This window comes from Amblyomma mixtum, chromosome 10 (genome assembly GCF_055824585.1).
Source record: "Amblyomma mixtum isolate Tamu chromosome 10, ASM5582458v1, whole genome shotgun sequence".
NCBI classification, from domain to species: Eukaryota; Metazoa; Arthropoda; class Arachnida; order Ixodida; family Ixodidae; genus Amblyomma; species Amblyomma mixtum.
The window spans coordinates 66,364,686-66,382,483 of NC_143021.1; the positions used below are offsets into that span (position 1 = coordinate 66,364,686).

The following is a 17,798-nucleotide window of genomic DNA, read 5'->3' on the forward strand; positions in this document are numbered from 1 at the left end:
CATCAGGCGGGGTTAGTGCTGGCTTTGTGCACACCGGGCACAATACTTGATTGGTTTGATTTTTCTGGGGTTCAACGTCCCAAAGCGACTGAGGCTATGAGAGACGCCGTAGTGGAGGGCTCCGGAAATTTCGACCACCTGGGGTTCTTTAACGTGGGGAGCAGATTTAACAAGGAATGAAGAAAAGTGGAGAGCCACATATCAGCACACTTGTGCTACTACTTTGCTTGCGAGTTGTGCAAAGTATGTGCTCTTCAACTAAACAGTGTGTGACATATTTCGCAATTAATGGGCATAAAATAAAATTGAAGACATCTCAGCCGGGACTCTGGGCCAATAATGACAAGCGCAATGGTATAGCACATCTTTACATCAGACAAACTTTTTCAGCACTGCTTGGAAAGTAAAAAATAAATAGCGGTAGGGTTTTAATGTCATTAAGCCAAGTAGATGTTGGCTCTGCTGGCGACTCCAGTTAAGTTCTGATAGAGCTGCACACCACAAATGGACGACGATGCACAGTGTGAGAGTGGGCTGACCTGTGGCCTCCCCTGACTAGGTTCATCAGCACGGATGAGAAGAAGAGCCAGGGCTGCAAGCGTGAGAATGCAGTGCTGATCCAGCGGAGACGGAACCGAGGGGCCACTGTCTCCTATCGTGTCATTGACAACCCTTCCACCCTGGCAGCCGAGGATTGGTGAGCCACATCACCACTGGCATGAATGTGAACCACTAGCTCTTGTCCTAAAAGCTATGTGCCCCATGGAAATGGCTCATTGCTTTTAAGGTTTTTGCCGTGTGAGTGGTGATTGCTGCTATATTAGCTAATTTCGATGATTTAACTTTTTGTTGTTGATGGTGCTCACATAAAATGCACTATCAAATGAGAGAAGAAATTGCAATCTTGGAAAAACTGGAAGGAATTGTTCTGTGTGCTATGAAGCAAATTGGCCATATAATACAGTCGACGACCGAAAATTCGGACGCCTGATTTTTCGGACATGCTTGATTATTCGGACTTTTTCGCGGCACCGCGACGTGGCCCATAGAGCCAATGTGTAAGAGCGCTTGAAATTTCGGACGCACCGCAACTGACCACTCGATTTTTCGGACCTCGTTCGCACTCGCCGCCAGCACCCAAGCCGCCATATAATGTGTACAGTGGAACCTCATTAATTCAGACTGCAGGAGATATCGAAAACTTGATCAAACAAAACGAAATTCAGGCTTAAAGGGAGCCTCTAGCGACGCTGAAATTCTGCGCGAGTCGGCACATTGCGCTCGCATGTTTTCGAATTCGTACTGTCCTTGAATGTCTTCCGCCGCACGAACTTGAACCGTAGTCTGAGTTCACGGAACTCATCTGGGCCGAGTCTTTAGTCCCGAACACGGAACGCGAATACGATCGCGGAGGCTACGCGCACGCCGTGGCCTCCGCGATCGAAGCGCGCTTCGGGCGCGCCGCCGGATCTTATCGCGGCCGCGATCTGCTCCGGCGCTGCGCCGTTCGCGGAGGCCACGCGCGCGCACCGGAGCTTCCAAGTGCTGTCCATGGATGGCGCCGTGATCATTATCAACATTTTTCTCGGTCGCGATTTTCCGCTGTTCACATCGGCATCAGTATCGCCAGCTCCAGCCTTTCGTGGCGTGTTAGCATGCGTGTTAGCGTATTCGCCGTGATAGTGGCTTTCGCGTGCTGCCGCCGAGCTTCACAGTTTTAGCGCGATGGGCAAGCACCTTAAGCTACACGGCTGGGAGTTAGCTCTCGAACGCGGTCGGTAAGCGTGCGGCGGGCGGGAAATTCGACGTGGCCGAGAAGTGCGTCCGATGATGGTGCAACCAAAAGAGAAACACAAGCTGCAAAAAGCGCGCTTTCCAAGGCAAGCCGTGTGAGTTTCCTGAACTGGAAGAAGAGCTGTTCCTCTATGTGATGGAATTTCGGAACAACGGCTACGCGTTGACAGCAGACATGCTGCGCGGCTTCTTTTGGTATGAGCATGCACCAGAGCGCAGCACCAGCTCAGGAGTCTAAATACTTCGCGAGTGACGATTGAACATAGAATAAATGCCGCTCATTCCCTGGTTGGTGTGTTTTTACTTTAAAAAAAAAATTTTTTTTTCGCATATCGCGTGTATGGGCCGCACCCCGAAAATTGGCCCTCGAATCTGGAAAAAAAAAAGTCCGGCCCTTATACGCGTTTATACGGTATTTCGCGCGGCGAAATATAGTCATGAGGAGCTTTAGAATGTGTGCAATACAATTGGCCGCTTTCTCCGGCATAGTGGTAATAAGTTCGTGATTTTTTCGGTGAAGTTTGATTTTCCGGACTGCCCGATTTTTCGGTCGTTTTCGCGGTCCCTAGAGGGTCCGAAAAATCGGTCGTCGACTGTATCGGTATTTCTGCAGATGTATTAAAGGTGCAGTGAAGAGGAATCTGAACTCGTCTTTTTGCCACGGGAACTCAATCTACACGTTCCCAGCATTCTTAGAAACTTCGACTTACTGCCCTGTGTGGCTGATTTCCCTAATTAAATCGGATTAACATCCAGCTCCTGCCTTTTATTTTTAATTCTCCCTGTACGGTGGGCAGAGTCGACCAACGCGTGGAGTGCCTTTCAGCCAGCTCCGTTGAGGCTTGCTGCTCTGCCATCGGCGGAGTAATGCGTAGTAATCTGTAGTAGCAAATAGTCCGCGCATGTTTTTATTTCTGCAAGCTTGTTTTGCGGCTATGTTATCTGCGAATGAAACTATTTATTCACGGAAACCTAAAAAACAAAATAAAGTGAAAGCAAAGCCTCGACGGAGCTGGCTGCAAGGCACTCCATGCGTTGGTCGACTCCGCCCACCGTACGAGGGAGAATTAAAAAAAAAAAGGCGGGAGCCGGACGTTAATCCGATTTAATTAGGAAAATCAGCCACACAGGGCAATAAGTCGGAAGTTTCTAAGAATGCTCGGAACGTGTAGATAGAGTTCGCGTGGCAGAAAGACGAGTTCAGATTCCTCTTCACTGCACCTTTAAAGCAGGGTTTCTCAAACTGGGCTTCGCGAGACCTAGAGGTTCTGCAGGCTGTTTTTGTGGGTTCCGCGAGCACCCAAACTGGCCCTTTTCCTAGTACACTTTTTGGTGGGCATGTGTGAAGCACATTCCTGGTTTGTTAAAACTACTTTCAAAGCTTAGCTCTTCTCAGCTCGTTCTTTCAGTTGTGAGCTGTCATTGTTGGTGATGCTGTGCACCAGTAACGGCACTGGGGGCTCGCCTGGGGAACTTGGCAGCGTGCCAAGACGCAGTGTTTAGGATGCTGGCAAGGACAAGACAACGCGTGTTATATGCACTCGTGCGCGTTGACTGGAAGAGCTCTTAGTAGCGTGCAGCGTGCTTTCTTTGCTTGTGTCCAGCTGTAAAATTTCTGACTGCTGAAGAAATTGCTGCCATGCAAGTGACTCGGAATTTGCCTCTTGATGATAGTGTCGATGTCTCCTCGCTGGATGAAGAACCTGCAGAAGAAGCTGAAGAGGGGTGCAGGCAGGAAAAGAAGAAAATAATTATGTTTTTTTAAGGAGGGCACGTAGGCTTCCTGGTTTTATTTTGACTCGGTAAAGTTGCTGATTTCAATTCGCATTGCAGGTTAACTCTTTTCCTACCGCGCCCGTTGAGTGTCGTTAGCCCGCTAACGATCATTTCATGCCCCAATTTCAGAACCCTCTATGTTGCTAATGACCACATTGCAGATTTAGCTTGTTGGCAAGGAACCAAAGTTTTGTTCCCAGTGTAGTTTTCTTTTGTCCCGCGAGGGGGCACTTTCTAACGCGCTGCGAAGAAATGAAGACGCAGACCTGCGTTCATTGCCCGCCATGTTGCCCGCAGATGACTCCTTCGCCGCTCGACTTCGGAGCCTTCCGCTCTGCTTACAGGCACGATGCGCATCTGGCTTGTAGCCGGGGAACTGAAGTTTTGTTTCCGATATACAGTCAACGACTGAATTTTCGGACGCCCAAATTTTCGGACATGCCCGATATTTCCACGAGCCCCATAGAATCAATGTATAAAAACATCTGTAATTTCGGACGCTCGAACCCCCCGCCATCCAATTTTTCGGACTTTTTGACGCCACGGAAGGTCCTCGGAAGGCCTTTTGACTCCTCACGCAGCGCTCTTGCGAAGGAAATCGACTTGCAGCCGAAGCATATCACCGCTTTGAGCCACAACTAGCCGAATCTAGCCGTCACGCACCGATTTGGTCTGGCCACGCTGCCAATGTTCACCAGCCAGGCGTTTTGAGCCACAACTAGCCAAATCTAGCCGTCACACACTGATTTGGTCTGGCCACGCTGGCTATGTTCACCAGCGCCGCCTCCGGAGTTTGCGGAGGCGTCGCGGCGTTGTTTCGTTGCGCATTTTGGCTAGCGTTGTTGTTTGAAGTGTGCTCTGCGACGCTAGGCCTAGGTGCTTCGACGCTCGTCAAGAAACTCCACTGTTCTCATCTTGAGCATTTCGCTTGCCTGCGATGGCCCCCACTCCGTCTTCGTCGTCCTCGCCGATGGCATCGAAGCGCGGAAAGCAGTACCGTCGGTTAACGATGGAGAAGAAAGCCGCCGTTATCAAGCAAGTTATGAGCGGCCGATCGCAGGCTGACGTGGGCAAGGAGTTCGGCATTTCCAAGCAGACCATTTCGGATTTCCTGAACAACAAGGGCAAGGTCTTGGAAGCGGCCGAAAAACCATCTGGTGCCCAAAAAAAGAATGCAAGCCAAGGTGTTCATCCGAAGCTTGAGGAAGCTCTCGTTGTGTGGCTTAACTCTATGATCGCGAAGTGGTTGCCTGTCTCGGGCTGCATCTTGAAAGAAAAAAACGGAAACTCTCGCTGTTCAAATGGGCATTGAGGATTTTAAGTTTAGTGATGGATGGTTGAGGAACTTTAAGCATCGGAATGACCTCAAGTTCAAGAAGATATGCAGTGAGAGCGGCGCCGTCGACAGTGCAGTTATCGAGCAGTACCGCAACGGAAAACTTCAGGCTTTGTTGCAGCAGTTCTCTGCTGACAACGTTTTCAACTGCGACGAAACTGGTTTGTTTTATAAGATGTTGCCGGAAAGAACGCTCGCTTTTGCTGGTGACCCATGCCGTGGTAGCAAACATAGTAAGGAACGGCTGACCGTTCTCGTCGGCAGCAACATGTCTGGCAGCGAGAAGCTTCCCATGTTAGTGATCGGGAAGTCGAGGAACCCGAGATGCTTTAAAGGGGCAACCCTGCCAGTTTTGTACGAAGCCAACAAAAAGGCATGGGTGACTCAGCAGTTATTTGAAAGTTACGTCCGCAGGTTGGACAGGAAGTTCGAACTTCAGAACAGACGTGTCGTGCTTTTCGTTGACAACTGCGCCACTCATGGTCACATCAAGAACTTAAAGGCTGTCCAGCTGGAATTCATGCCACCCAACACGACTGCAATCCTCCAACCGATGGACCAAGGCGTCATCCGCAATCTAAAACTTTTGTACCGTTCACGGGTACTGAACCGCATGGTGCTGTCTGCGGAAAACGGGAAAGGCTACAACGTTGACCTTCGGTCTGCTGTTGGAATGCTTGCAGACGCATGGAAGGCAGTGAGGCAAGACACAGTTCGCAGCTGCTTTCGCCACGCGGGCTTCGTACTCGCCACAGAGGCAGACTTTCCTGAAAGCAACATCGCGGTTGACGTGTGCCCGCCCATGGACGACGTGATCAACGACCTCTGCACTGCTGGGGTTTCCATACCCACAGAAATAACTTTTGAGCAGTTTGTTGACGCTGACAACGAGCTCGACTTCTGCGCAGAACTGACTGACGAAGAAATAGTCCGTCAGGTTGTGGAGGATTCAGGAGACTCCGATGCTGAAAATGAGGAGCCAACGCCTGCGCTGCTTACGAGCGCCGAGTTGACGCGAGCGTTGTTGACGCTTTCATCGGTCTACAGTGCTGACATGACCCTTGCACAGATCGAGGCGAATATGATCGCATGCAAGCGGAACGCCGTCCAAACAACAATCGGCCAGTTTTTCAAGCCATTGCAGCAATAACACGGGCTGCCCTGACGACACACGCCGCCTCTCCTCCTCCTCTTCTCTCAAAGCTCCTTTGGCAGCTTTTTTTTTTCAACGGTCCCTCTCGGGGCCACCAATCGAGCTTCGGCAGAGCATGCAGGTGCGATGCTTCCCGCTGTGTCTCACTCGAGTTCCTCTCTCTACACCAAGTCGCCTATGCGCAGACACATGGTGCAGTCGTTTCGCGCCACGCACTTTCACGTGCGCGGCGACGTAAGAACAGTCGTGTCACGTCATAAAAACAATTGTGATAATGAGGTATAAACAGTGTTGTAGGCGTTAGCGAAAAAAAAGGAACAAAATACTTTGCTCGTTAGGATAAATTACTGCTTATTCGTCTTAAGAACTAACAACAACAATATTGCAAAGCTCATATTTAACTTAAAACGCCTAGCTCCACCAACTACTTTACGAGAAATCCTTATTTAACGAGAATAACTTAGCAATTTTACAGTGGCCTTCAGTTGACTAAGAACACGAAATGGCACTTTATCATCAATTATAACTTCACAAAGAGACAATCGGTGAACAAATTTACAGTAATTCTGAAAACTATGATGTACCTAAATGCTCGGCATGCTTGCACTATAGAGAGAGTTGTGTAACAACGCCAGCAAGGCAGTATCACACAGTTAATTATCCAACGGCAGGCCGGCGGCGGCAAGCCCGCGATGGCGCCGTGGTAGCACGCAGCGCTGGAGATGCGATATTAGCCTAGGGCGGCTTACAGCCGGCGTTTTGTCATCGCAGGGGTCTGTTGAACCCCGAGTAGCAGTATCAAGACGTTTCGTTGAAGCGCGCGTGAGCATTGACTTATGCAACGCCAGGCCGGCGGCAGCAAGCCCGCGATGGCGCCGTGGTAGCACGCAGCGCTGGAGATGCGATATTAGCCTAGGGCGGCTTACAGCCGGCGTTTTGTCATCACAGGGGTCTGTTGAACCCCGAGTAGCAGTATCAAGACGTTTCGTTGAAGCGCGCGTGAGCATTGACTTATGCAACGCCAGGCCGGCGGCAGCAAGCCTGCGATGGCGCCGTGGTAGCACGCAGCGCTGGAGATGCGATATTAGCCTAGGGCGGCTTACAGCCGGCGTTTTGTCATCGCAGGGGTCTGTTGAACCCCGAGTAGCAGTATCAAGACGTTTCGTTGAAGCGCGCGTGAGCATTGACTTATGCAACGCCAGGCCGGCGACAGCAAGCCCGCGATGGCGCCGTGGTAGCACGCAGCGCTGGAGATGCGATATTAGCCTAGGGCGGCTTACAGCCGGCGTTTTGTCATCGCAGGGGTCTGTTGAACCCCGAGTAGCAGTATCAAGACGTTTCGTTGAAGCGCGCGTGAGCATTGACTTACGCAACGCCAGGCCGGCGCCAGCAAGCCCGCGATGGCGCCGTGGTAGCACGCAGCGCTGGAGATGCGATATTAGCCTAGGGCGGCTTACAGCCGGCGTTTTGTCATCGCAGGGGTCTGTTGAACCCCGAGTAGCAGTATCAAGACGTTTCGTTGAAGCGCGCGTGAGCATTGACTTATGCAACGCCAGGCCGGCGCCAGCAAGCCCGCGAGAGCGCCGTGGTAGCGTGCAGCGGTGCAGATGCGATGAGGCCCGACGGCTCTCGAGGAGAGAGGGTGGTAGTAAGGGAAGGAAGCCCCCGCCTCTCCCGCCCGAAACGATGTGGGGGAGGAGGCTAGTAGAGGAGGTGGTGAAAGAAGTAACGGAGAAGAGGAGGAGGAGAGGCGGCGTTGGGCGAGGAGACATATGCAACGCCAGCCCGGGATCGGCCTAATAAACCGAATAAACCGGCAGTCGGCTGCATACAGAGCTTTTGAATGCCTTTTCTTAGCCACTTCTCTGATGCTTTGGCAGGGTTTCGGAAGCCTGGTGCTTCGCCCTTGACCCTCTAGATCCGAGAAAAAAAAAAAGAAAAAAGGTGCGTTTTTTGCATGCATTCATTTTTTCGGACTGCCTGAATTTTCGGACGTTTTTAAGCTCCCTAGAGGGTCTGAAAAATCGGTCGTTGACTGTAGTTTTTTTTGCCCTCGCAAAGCGGCAATTTTGGAACGCGCTCCAAAGATGCGGTACCATCAAAGTCGCTTGGCAGCCTCCACATGCGCGCCACGCGCTCTAAAACATAGCAAATCTCGGGACTCTGTTTCGTCTGCGAGTGATTCAATCGATGACCTGTGCAACAACGAGCCTGAAAATGTTGCAAGGCACTGAGGATGATTCAGTTCTCACATCGGTGATGATGGAAACCAGCCTGAAACACAGGCGGCCGTGCTCCGATGCACAACTATAGGGCTTCCAGTTATTGTTTTGTAGCAAGAATACTATTCAAGATAGAAATGATCTTTTCTTTGTAGGTAGTGGCCAGTGGAGTAACAAACATTTTGCATATTTCAGGAAATTTTTTACATTTTTTTTGTTTTTAAATTTAAGCTTTTTAAATACAAACGACGTGCTACTATGGTGCCCGAGCCTAGCGGGCTTCCCGTCGCCAGAAACGTGCCGCCAGCATGGGTGCACCGCATTGTAGTTTTTTTTTTTTGCGCCACATAACGTTTTGTCGTTTCTGGTGGGAATGCAGAACCTGCAAGACGAGTTAGCATTGCTGCACAACACATGCGGGGTGGTCCATCAGCTCCCAGCATAATGTATACAGTCGAACCCGGATATATCGAACCCGCATATTTCGAATTATTGGCTATATCGAACACACAGATTACCCCCTTGAAAATACTATGTAAAAGTATAGGACAGTTGCGTTGTATATCGAATGCCATTTTCGCCGGACATTGGATATATCGAACGCTGCGCCGCGCCCCTGGACGGTGCGCTTTCCCCAAAGACATTCCTGTCCGGTCCTCAGCCGCCTCAGCGGAGAACATTTCCGCAGTCAGTCAGCAGGCGCAGGACCCTTTTTTTTTTTTTGTTCCCCGTTTTTGCGCCTCACCGGCGCGAGCTTTCCCGCTCCTCCTGTATCGCGGCGTGTGCTCCGTCAAGGTCATTTAGCGAAGAGAGAGTGCGGCATGGAGACGCGCGGCGCCGGTTCTAAGCCACGCTTCTTGGGGAAAGGGAGAGAGAGAAAACGGTCGCTCGTGGGCACATCGTGGGTCTGGGGAAAAGAGAGAGCTCAGAAAAAAAAAAAAAAAACGAAGCCCAGAGCGCCGATCTTTCTCCCTGCTCTTTCTTTTCCCTCTGTCGTTCCTTCTCAGCCGCGTTGACTGCCGCTCGCATAGGCTTCGCTCTTATCGCTCCATCTGCGCCTCGCGTGTTTTTTTTTTGTTTTTTTTTTGTGTGTGCCTGTGTTTCAACGCGCGACGTGAAGCAGGCCCCAGTAGCCAACTGTTTTGGCAAGGCAGGCCTTGAAGTGGCCGGAGATGAATGTCCGGAAGATTTAGATGACGATGTGTTCTTGGACGACGCGTTTCGCGACTTGTCCAATTTTCTCGGCGCCATTCCGTCCGAAGTGACTGTTGAGGACTTTAACGCTGACAGCGAAGTTCAAGTGGTAACTGGCGTTCAAGACGCCGACTCCAGCGACGACGAGGGCAACTGTGTTGTCGAAGAAACGCGTCCGTGCGCAGCCACTGAACTGGCGTCAGCGTTAGCCTGATTCGGCGCTGTTGCGGCGAAATGGAAGGCACTGTGCTCTCGCACCTGGACAGTCTCGAGAAGATCGAGGCCAGTGTTTTGAACTTCGTTTCCCAGGGGAAAAAGCAGCCCAAAATTAGTGATTTTTTTTCCGCGAAATAAAGCGCTTTCACATTACGTGCCCATACTATGTGATTCGCGGCTGTTCCAAACGGTAAGCCACAATTTGTTATGATCGGGAGTGCAGTTTTAGCCTATATCTGTATATCGAATTTTCGCTATATCGAACTATTTTCCGATCCCCTTCGAATTCGATATATCCGGGTTCGACTGTACCACGTGGGCAAAGTTATGCACGCATGAAGCAGTTCTTTTGGCTGACTTAGTTTTTGCTTTTTCCCAATATACTGGCTGCCATGTTGGGGTGTGGCCCTTACACAGGGGCAGCGCTTATACGAGCACATGCAGTACTGATCTGTGTAGAAAATACTCAGACTGATAAAACTGTTTGGAGAACGTCACTGCATGAACCATTCCTGTGGCTAAAATTTAAGAGTGACTGTAGGCTCTTACTTTGTTTTGTTGTTGTGCCAGGCTTTCTGCAAGTTTGGTATAGCAGTGAAGCACATAAAAATTTACAATGCCAAAACTAAAGGTATGTAAGTGAAAATTTGTATTTAGTCATTTGGTGCACTCTCCACTAATTGTGCCAAGTTTCATTGCTTTTGTGGTAAGAAATAAAAATTTCACCTCTGAAAGTGTCCCCCGTTAACACAAGTGTTGGGTCAGTATGGAAACTTTGCAGCATTGCCATGGGCTAAATACCAAACCTCATCTTCCTCTGCATGGTGGATGATGTGTCCCCTGCTTTCCCTGAGAAACTCTGTGGCAGCACTGTCTCTATCATGGCTGGTCTCTAATTTGGCTCGGTCGAGTCGTGGCCCATAGGCATCGTTCCACATTTTAGTGAGGTCGCCGCCAGAACTGCCTAAGCCGAGCAGTGGAGTCGAGCTTTGGAAATTGACCGACAGTTTGCCAAACACCGATGCAGTGACATTATGGCTAATGTTTAAGAGCACAGTTAAATATTGCATTGAAGTATTTATTCTCGAGCAACAAATAAAAGCAAAGCGAAGAAATCCAAACATTATACATCTAAAACACATTGTGAAGCATGCGAAAAAGCAAGAAATTAGAAATCCTGAGGAAATTCTACGACTCCAAGCCCAGCTCTCGACTGAGTTATTATCCGCCCAAAATAGGTATTTCTCGTCAGCGTTGCCAGATTTCATGAAAACTAGCCCAGATAGATTTTGGTGTTACTTGGCACTAAAAGCGCAGACATAGAAAAAATTTTGAAAAAACGGCGAAGTCATCACAGAACCCCCTAAAATTGCAGAAGAGTTGAAATCTGGGTTAGTTGGTACATTATACTTAAGAAAAACCAGCCAAAAAGACGGGGACAAAGGAGAGACGAGGCACACACAACGACTGGACTATCAACTGTGCTTTATTGAAAAAACAGCCAGTCTCCAAGAAAACCCAACAGAGCATGCGCAACTCAACGGCACCGCAAAACCAGCCCAAAAATCAAGAAACGCGATCTCGTAAGATAGTCAAACTGCGGTGTCAACGGGACAAGTAACCTAATTCTTTCTGCATCAACGTGATAGAAGCCGTGCTAACACAGTTATCTCCATGATTGCTAATGTGAAATGCTTCGAGGATTTCCCGCTCAACCTTATCCTTGCCTCTACCGAGAAAAGTGACATTGGAAAACAACGGGTAGCACCCGCAATCGCGGCAATGGCGAGGCAAGTTTGCTCCGTCAGCCGGAGTCAGAGAGTTATGGTGCTCTCGTAGCCTTTCATTTATACACCGGCCAGTTTGACCGATGTAAACTTTTTCGCATGTCAGCGGAATCTTATAAACCACCCGTGTCGCACAAGGAACATAGCAGTTTTGATGCCGCGTCGAACAAACAGGTGGTCTAGTTCTGCCACGCGCGACACGTGAACAAAGGCTTGAAAGTTTGCAAGGAGCAGAAAAGACAACATTGACACCTTGTCTTGCAGCAACTTTTTTGATATTGTGGGAAGCCCCATGCACATAAGGCATCACCTCAAATTTTCTTCTTTCAGCCCTAGTAGGGTCAGCCACCTTTTCGTCACGGCTCTTAATTCTTTGCAGCAACGACTCTGCCACAGCATTCAAAAGCGGTTTTGGGAAACCGGCCTCTTGCAAACGCTTAACCTGGTTGTCGAAACTTGACTTCATGCTATGGTGGCAACTCTTCTGCAGAGCATTGCGAAAACAGCTCATGGCAATCCCTCTCTTGACGACTTTTGAGTGTGCAGACGAGTACGGTAATAAAGCTTACTCCTAGGTAAAAAACACCAGCATACATGGCCATCGTCACGAAAAGTTAGTTGAAGTTCTAAAAAACGAATCGACTGGTTAGCGGGTAGTTCAAAGGTAAAAGAAAGGGAGCTTGAGCAAGCTTTAAAATCTTCTAAGACATTTTCTACAACCTCATGCAAGGAGTCAGTCGGTGAAAGATTTAACATTATCAAGAAATCGTCAACATATCTAAAAACTTTGCACACTCGTTTGTCAAGAAAAGAGCCTAAAAGTGTGTTGTCAAACTTTGCTAAAAAAATTTGGCACAAGATAGGAGCTACGCTAGCACCAATACAGATTCCTTTTTTCTGTATGAACAGACCGCCCTTAAAATCTACAAGGGTAGATGAAAGATAAGTAGTTAACAGTTCTAAGAACGCATCGATGGAGATGCCACAAGCATTTTGGAAGGCAACTAGGCCGTTCTGTTCAATCACTTCACGCACTGCAACAAATAGTTCGTCATGAGGGATGCTGTAAAACAAGTCTTCGATGTCAATAGAAAACCCAGCGTTGGCTCCGGGAATGCCGTCGCTGAGTACTTCAACCACAGCAGCTGCGCTTGCAACGTAGCAGGGGTCCTGCACATCAAGGGACTGCAGGTGTCGCTGCAAATACTGGCCCACTAACTTTTGCCAGGTGTCAGCCTCGGTCACAATGGCCCTCAAAGGGCAGTCCGTCTTGTGCGTTTTTCCGGAGAAAAAGATTTGGAGGCGATTACCTTTGCAATTCTTCACCCTCTGAGCCAGATTATCCAAGTTGTTGGCTTCTAGGAGTCTCACGGCTGTGGTCTTCAGTTTTGAAGGCTTGCGTTTCGTAGGAAGGAAATTCTTGTGTACGGCTGCCAAAGCCGTACACAAAATTGTTGATGTTATGAAGAATTACTTTCATTCGGTGTATGCCTCAAGGGATGATACAGCCAACACGTCTTTGCCATCAATACCTGAGCCAGACGTTGTAATGTTTGAAAGAAAAATCTGCTGGAGGCCCCGACAACATCCCAAATTTCTTCCTTCACCGTTATGCCGAACCTGTGTCCCATATATCAGTGGCCATTTTTCGCTTGTCATTATGTACTGCAGTACGATTGTACTGTATGACTGGCGTGTTGCTCGTTTTATAGCCATTCACAAGAAAGGTGATTGTCTCTTGATGGAAAACTACCGCCCTATATCATTAACCTCTGCGTGCTCTAAATTATTAGAACACATCATTGCACATTTTTTCACAATTTTCTTGAAAGCAATAGCTTCTAGTCTTCTTTCCAGCGCGGATTTCGAAAGGATTATCAACATGTAACAACAGTCTATGTTGTCGCTAAAGTTCTTGATTCATCTGTCCAGGCAGACCTCATCTTCCTCAACTTTAGCAAGGCCTTTGATTGTGTCCCTCATTGCGAGCTTTTCACTCCATTCATAATAAATCCGATAAACACATACCTTTCAAATCGCGCCCAGTTTGTTGACATAAGAGGGTTTTCTTCAATACATTACCAGTGTCATCGGGAGTTCTCCAGGGAAGTGTTTGAGAGCCTTTTTTTTTTAATATACGTGAATGACGTAACCGCTGAAATTCATCCTGATGTTAACATCTGCCTATTTGCAGATGACTGCCTTCTCTATAAGCATATAACATGTGAAAATGATCAAAAAAACCTATTGTCCAGTTTGATAAAAATTGATGAAAGGTGTATGAGGTTGGGTATGACATTAAACTCTGAAACAACAGTGGTGCTTCGTGTCACAAATAGAAAACGTCCGTATCTCTTTTCATACCAAGTTATGGCAACTTTGTAAAGGAAGTTAAGGAATATAAATACCTAGGAATTACACTTACTAGCACCCTTTCATAGGCTACAGATATTAAAAACACTTGCGCTTCTGCTACATGGAAACTTGGCTTTCTGCGACATGTTAAAACAGGCACCCTTGGAATTGAAACTTCAAGTACGCTTTAGTGGTATGAGATCCCTTCTACATGAAAGACAAGCAAAAGCTGGCAATGGTTCAAAGACGCGGAGTTCGTTTTATATTTAGGAAATATGGGGCTGCACATTCTCTTTAAAAGGTCCTCGCAGACAATAACATCCAAAACTAGAAGTCACAAGGGAAATTGCGCTACTTAAGTTTTTATATGCTGTTTACACAAAGTGCCAAAATCTTAAACACTTAAGCTGTTTCCATCGTGTTCATCCAGGCATCGTCATGTTCACAATTTGCTCCCATATGCCGCGTGCTCAAATTTTTTCAAGTCTTCATTCTTTCCATAAACTATAACCGAGTGTAATGATCGGCCTCCAACAGTTTTTTTCTTGGGAAAATTTGGAGTGCGCTTTAACCACTGCGTTTCAATCTTGATGTGCGCTTGAGGTTTCTTTGTGATGATTCTTTTCACCCAAATGCAGTTCCGTATTGAGCGTTTCCGTTTTCCAGGGAGCGGGTGGTTGCTGTGTTTGTGCAAGGCCCGGCGTGGCAGTTCAAGGGTTGGCCCTGGGGAGGAAACCCCATAGAGATCTTCTCACGCAGTAAGTATTGCATGGATCACAAGTGAGCCCACCCAGTCTGTGCAAGCAGATTCTTTCTTGGTGGTGCATTGCAATGTGTGAAATTTATTGGTGGGTCTTTTTGTGCCACCTGGGTTCATTTCCAGTTACCTCAGGGGATTTTTGAGTGTCTCGATGGTCGTAAACGTATCTGCATGCCCCCTTGGAAATGCCATGACCACTGTGATGCGGGTCCTCATGATCAGTGCTCGCATTGTCCAAGGCACACTTGAAAGTTCACCTAAACTTGGCCTCATGCGTGTGCTGTGTAGTGGAGTGCTCGTTTGAAGGCCCAGGAAAGTCAGGGTGGTCACAAGAGCACTGATTGTTGCCACCCCCCCCTGCAGTCAAAGCGTTCCACCTCAAGTGGGATGAGATCACCCTGGACAGCAACGTGGCCAAGTGGGCTGTGCACGTGATTCAGCTGAGCAAGCAGAAGCGCCACCTGGACAGGGCCAACCTGCTCAACTTCTGGGAGGTGCTCGACAGGTGAGGCCACTTGTTAATTGGAGTGTGCAGTGTTAAACAAACACCGTATTTACGCGCACCCTCATCTTATCACCCGGGTTTATCTTTGACTCGCATATTTTACGCACCATGCTGCACTACGCTATGGCTCTACCCAGTAGTATTCGGCTATTGCGCGCTTGCATGGGCGTTCATGGTGGCCGCTGTTTGGCTGATGCACGTGACCCGACTGCCAGCTGTGCTTCTCTTGTTGGTGGCTCTGACGATTTGTGTTTGGTTGTTAGTTTGTGTCTTGCGATGGGCTATCACAACTGCACGGCAAGTTTCAAACTGCTTGTAATACAGTTCGCGGAGGAAAACGGGAACCACGCCGCTGCCAAGCAGTACAAAGTGAATGAGAGCCACACGTTCGTTACTGGCGAAAGCACAAGTCTCAGCTGGAAAATGCAAACCCTGCTAAGAAAAGCATTCAGGAGACCTAAAAAAGGCAAATACCCCGCTGTTGAAGAGGATCTCGTACAGTATATTGGAGAACATCGGGCCTCCGATATCGCCGTGCCGTGCGAGATGCTTCGATTCCAGGCAAGAAAAATTGCACTTGGAAAAGGAGGCCCTGCTGCAGCATTCAAGGCAAGCAGAGGGTGGGTGAAACGGCACAATCTGTCTCTGAGACGAAGGACGACCCTCTGCCAGCCCTCCAGACTATGAAGAGAAGGTGTTGTCGTTCCGTGCTTGTGCTGCGCAAGATCGAAAACTGCATCATGTCACAGATTGGAAATGCAGCCGAGACGCCACTGACATCACCTAATACTACACTGAGCGAGAAATGCTGGTGGTGACTGCAGATAGACGAAAACTGCCACCCTTCGTCATTTTTAAGCACAAAACGCCGCTGAAAGTGAAGGTGCAAGGGCGCAATCACGTCCGTGTCCACGAAAAAGGATGGGTCAACGAAGCATTAATACTTGACTGGCTGGACACTGTGTGGGGAAAACGCCCAGGTGCTCTGCTGCGGCTGCCATCAATGTTGGTTCTCGATAGCTTTAAGGGTCATCTCGTCAACAGTGTGAAGCAGAAGTTACGGGAGATCAAAACAAACCTGGCTGTCATCCCGGGCGGCCTAACATCAGTCCTGCAGCCCTTGGACGTTTCCCTTAAAAAGCCCTTTAACTCTTTCGCTACCGCACCATAGGCCATCGTTCGCATATGAACGATTCAAATCGCTCGCGCAAAAAAGCTCATTTTGGAGCGTCGTGGACGTGCTCCGCCATCTAGCTAGCGAGCTCAACAACTGCTCTTTCGATTGCAGCCTTGGTTTCAGTGTTTTGACATGAGGGGGCACCGTGAAAAATGAAACTTTGAACGGCTGCAGCAGCGTCAGCCGGAGAAAATGGCGTCCGCGTCGCTGCGCGCTCCTCGAAAGCGAAAGCTGACACCGAGCACGTCGGCCGGTTTCGGTTTCGTTTTTTGCGGCGAAAGCAGCGGTCAGGCAACAGTGTACCAATTTACAAACGTTGGATTTCGGTTTCGACAGCGAGACTTCGCCTCGGGCGCCTGGAACGTCAGCGCGTACTTGCATGTGAGTTCTGTTTTCGTTCGCTGTGTTTTCTGCGGAGCATACGGTTTGTAATTGATGACAGTGGTTTATTTTTGTGCTTCAGGGTCTTCACAATGTATGGCGAAGACAGTTTGCAAAATGCTCCAGGTCGCGTCGCGTTTTTCAACCAAGACGACAGCTAGGTGTCCATTTCGGCACATCGCTGCGGAGCGGCGCTCGGAGATTCGCTCGATCTCTCGACTTTTTTTTGATGCTCTTCACGGTGGAAGTGATGAAGACCGTGTGCGAACACACTACAGTAAACTCTCACTTGAGTGAACTTCAAGGGACCGAAGGAAATAGTTCACTTAACTGAAAGTTCACTAAACTGAATATTCACTAGACTAACATAAGACATGGCATACAGAGTCAAAAGTGTGAAATTTATACATATCACCTTATACAAGGTGCATAGCAGTTAAAACGCTACCTTTCTCACTTAAGGAATTCAGTAATTTTCTTCTGCACGTGTACATTTAAACCACAGGAAGTAACAAAACTGTCGAAAGAGTCAATGTTTAGGCTGAATGGAGCCGATGAAAAACACACACCATGTGGGTCGTTTGTGTGGACACGCGGAAGCGACGAGACCGGAAAGAAAAAAGCGACGTTCACGACTAGCCGATCGGAAAAGAACAGGCACACCACGTGGTTTGTGGTGTGACACATTCCCGCGTTGCTCCGGCGGCGCTGTAAACGCCAGCGATGTTATTTTGTTCATGGCCTCTGAGATCACTTGCACGTTTCACTATTGATCTCGGAGGCCATGCCTCCTTGCCGTTTTTCTTCCGCACCGCCGCTTTGCCCCATGGGCGCTGTAGCACGAGCGACGTTACACTGCCGCAGAAGTGGCGGTTCGATGAGGGCGGGCATTGGTTGCGCCTGCAGTGGAGGGCTCAAAACTTCGTTGAACTGATCGGAAAAATAAGCCTGGGTCCTCTGAGCGAGTTCGTTAAACTGAAATATTCACTATTCCGAAATTCGTTTAAGTGAAACATTTGTGCATAGAATCTATCAGAAAACTGCCGGAGCTTTTTAAAAAGTTCGTTATTCTGAAATATTCGATAAACCAGCGTTCGTACAACTGAGAGTTTACTGTAATAAGTATGCATGGATGAAGATTT

At 48.6% G+C, this 17,798-nt stretch overlaps 1 protein-coding gene across 2 annotated transcripts in view; it reads left to right on the plus strand.

The window, feature by feature from the left end:
- The window catches only part of hyx (cell division cycle 73 hyrax), a 106,927-nt gene that overhangs the window by 81,377 nt on the left and 7,752 nt on the right, over window positions 1-17,798 (plus strand). For both annotated transcript variants that reach the window (XM_089562752.1, XM_089562753.1), the window contains 3 exons: window positions 560-697; window positions 14,500-14,591; window positions 14,957-15,098. In XM_089562752.1, coding sequence (XP_089418878.1) covers window positions 560-697; window positions 14,500-14,591; window positions 14,957-15,098 — 372 coding nt within the window. The remainder of the gene's footprint in view (window positions 1-559; window positions 698-14,499; window positions 14,592-14,956; window positions 15,099-17,798) is intronic.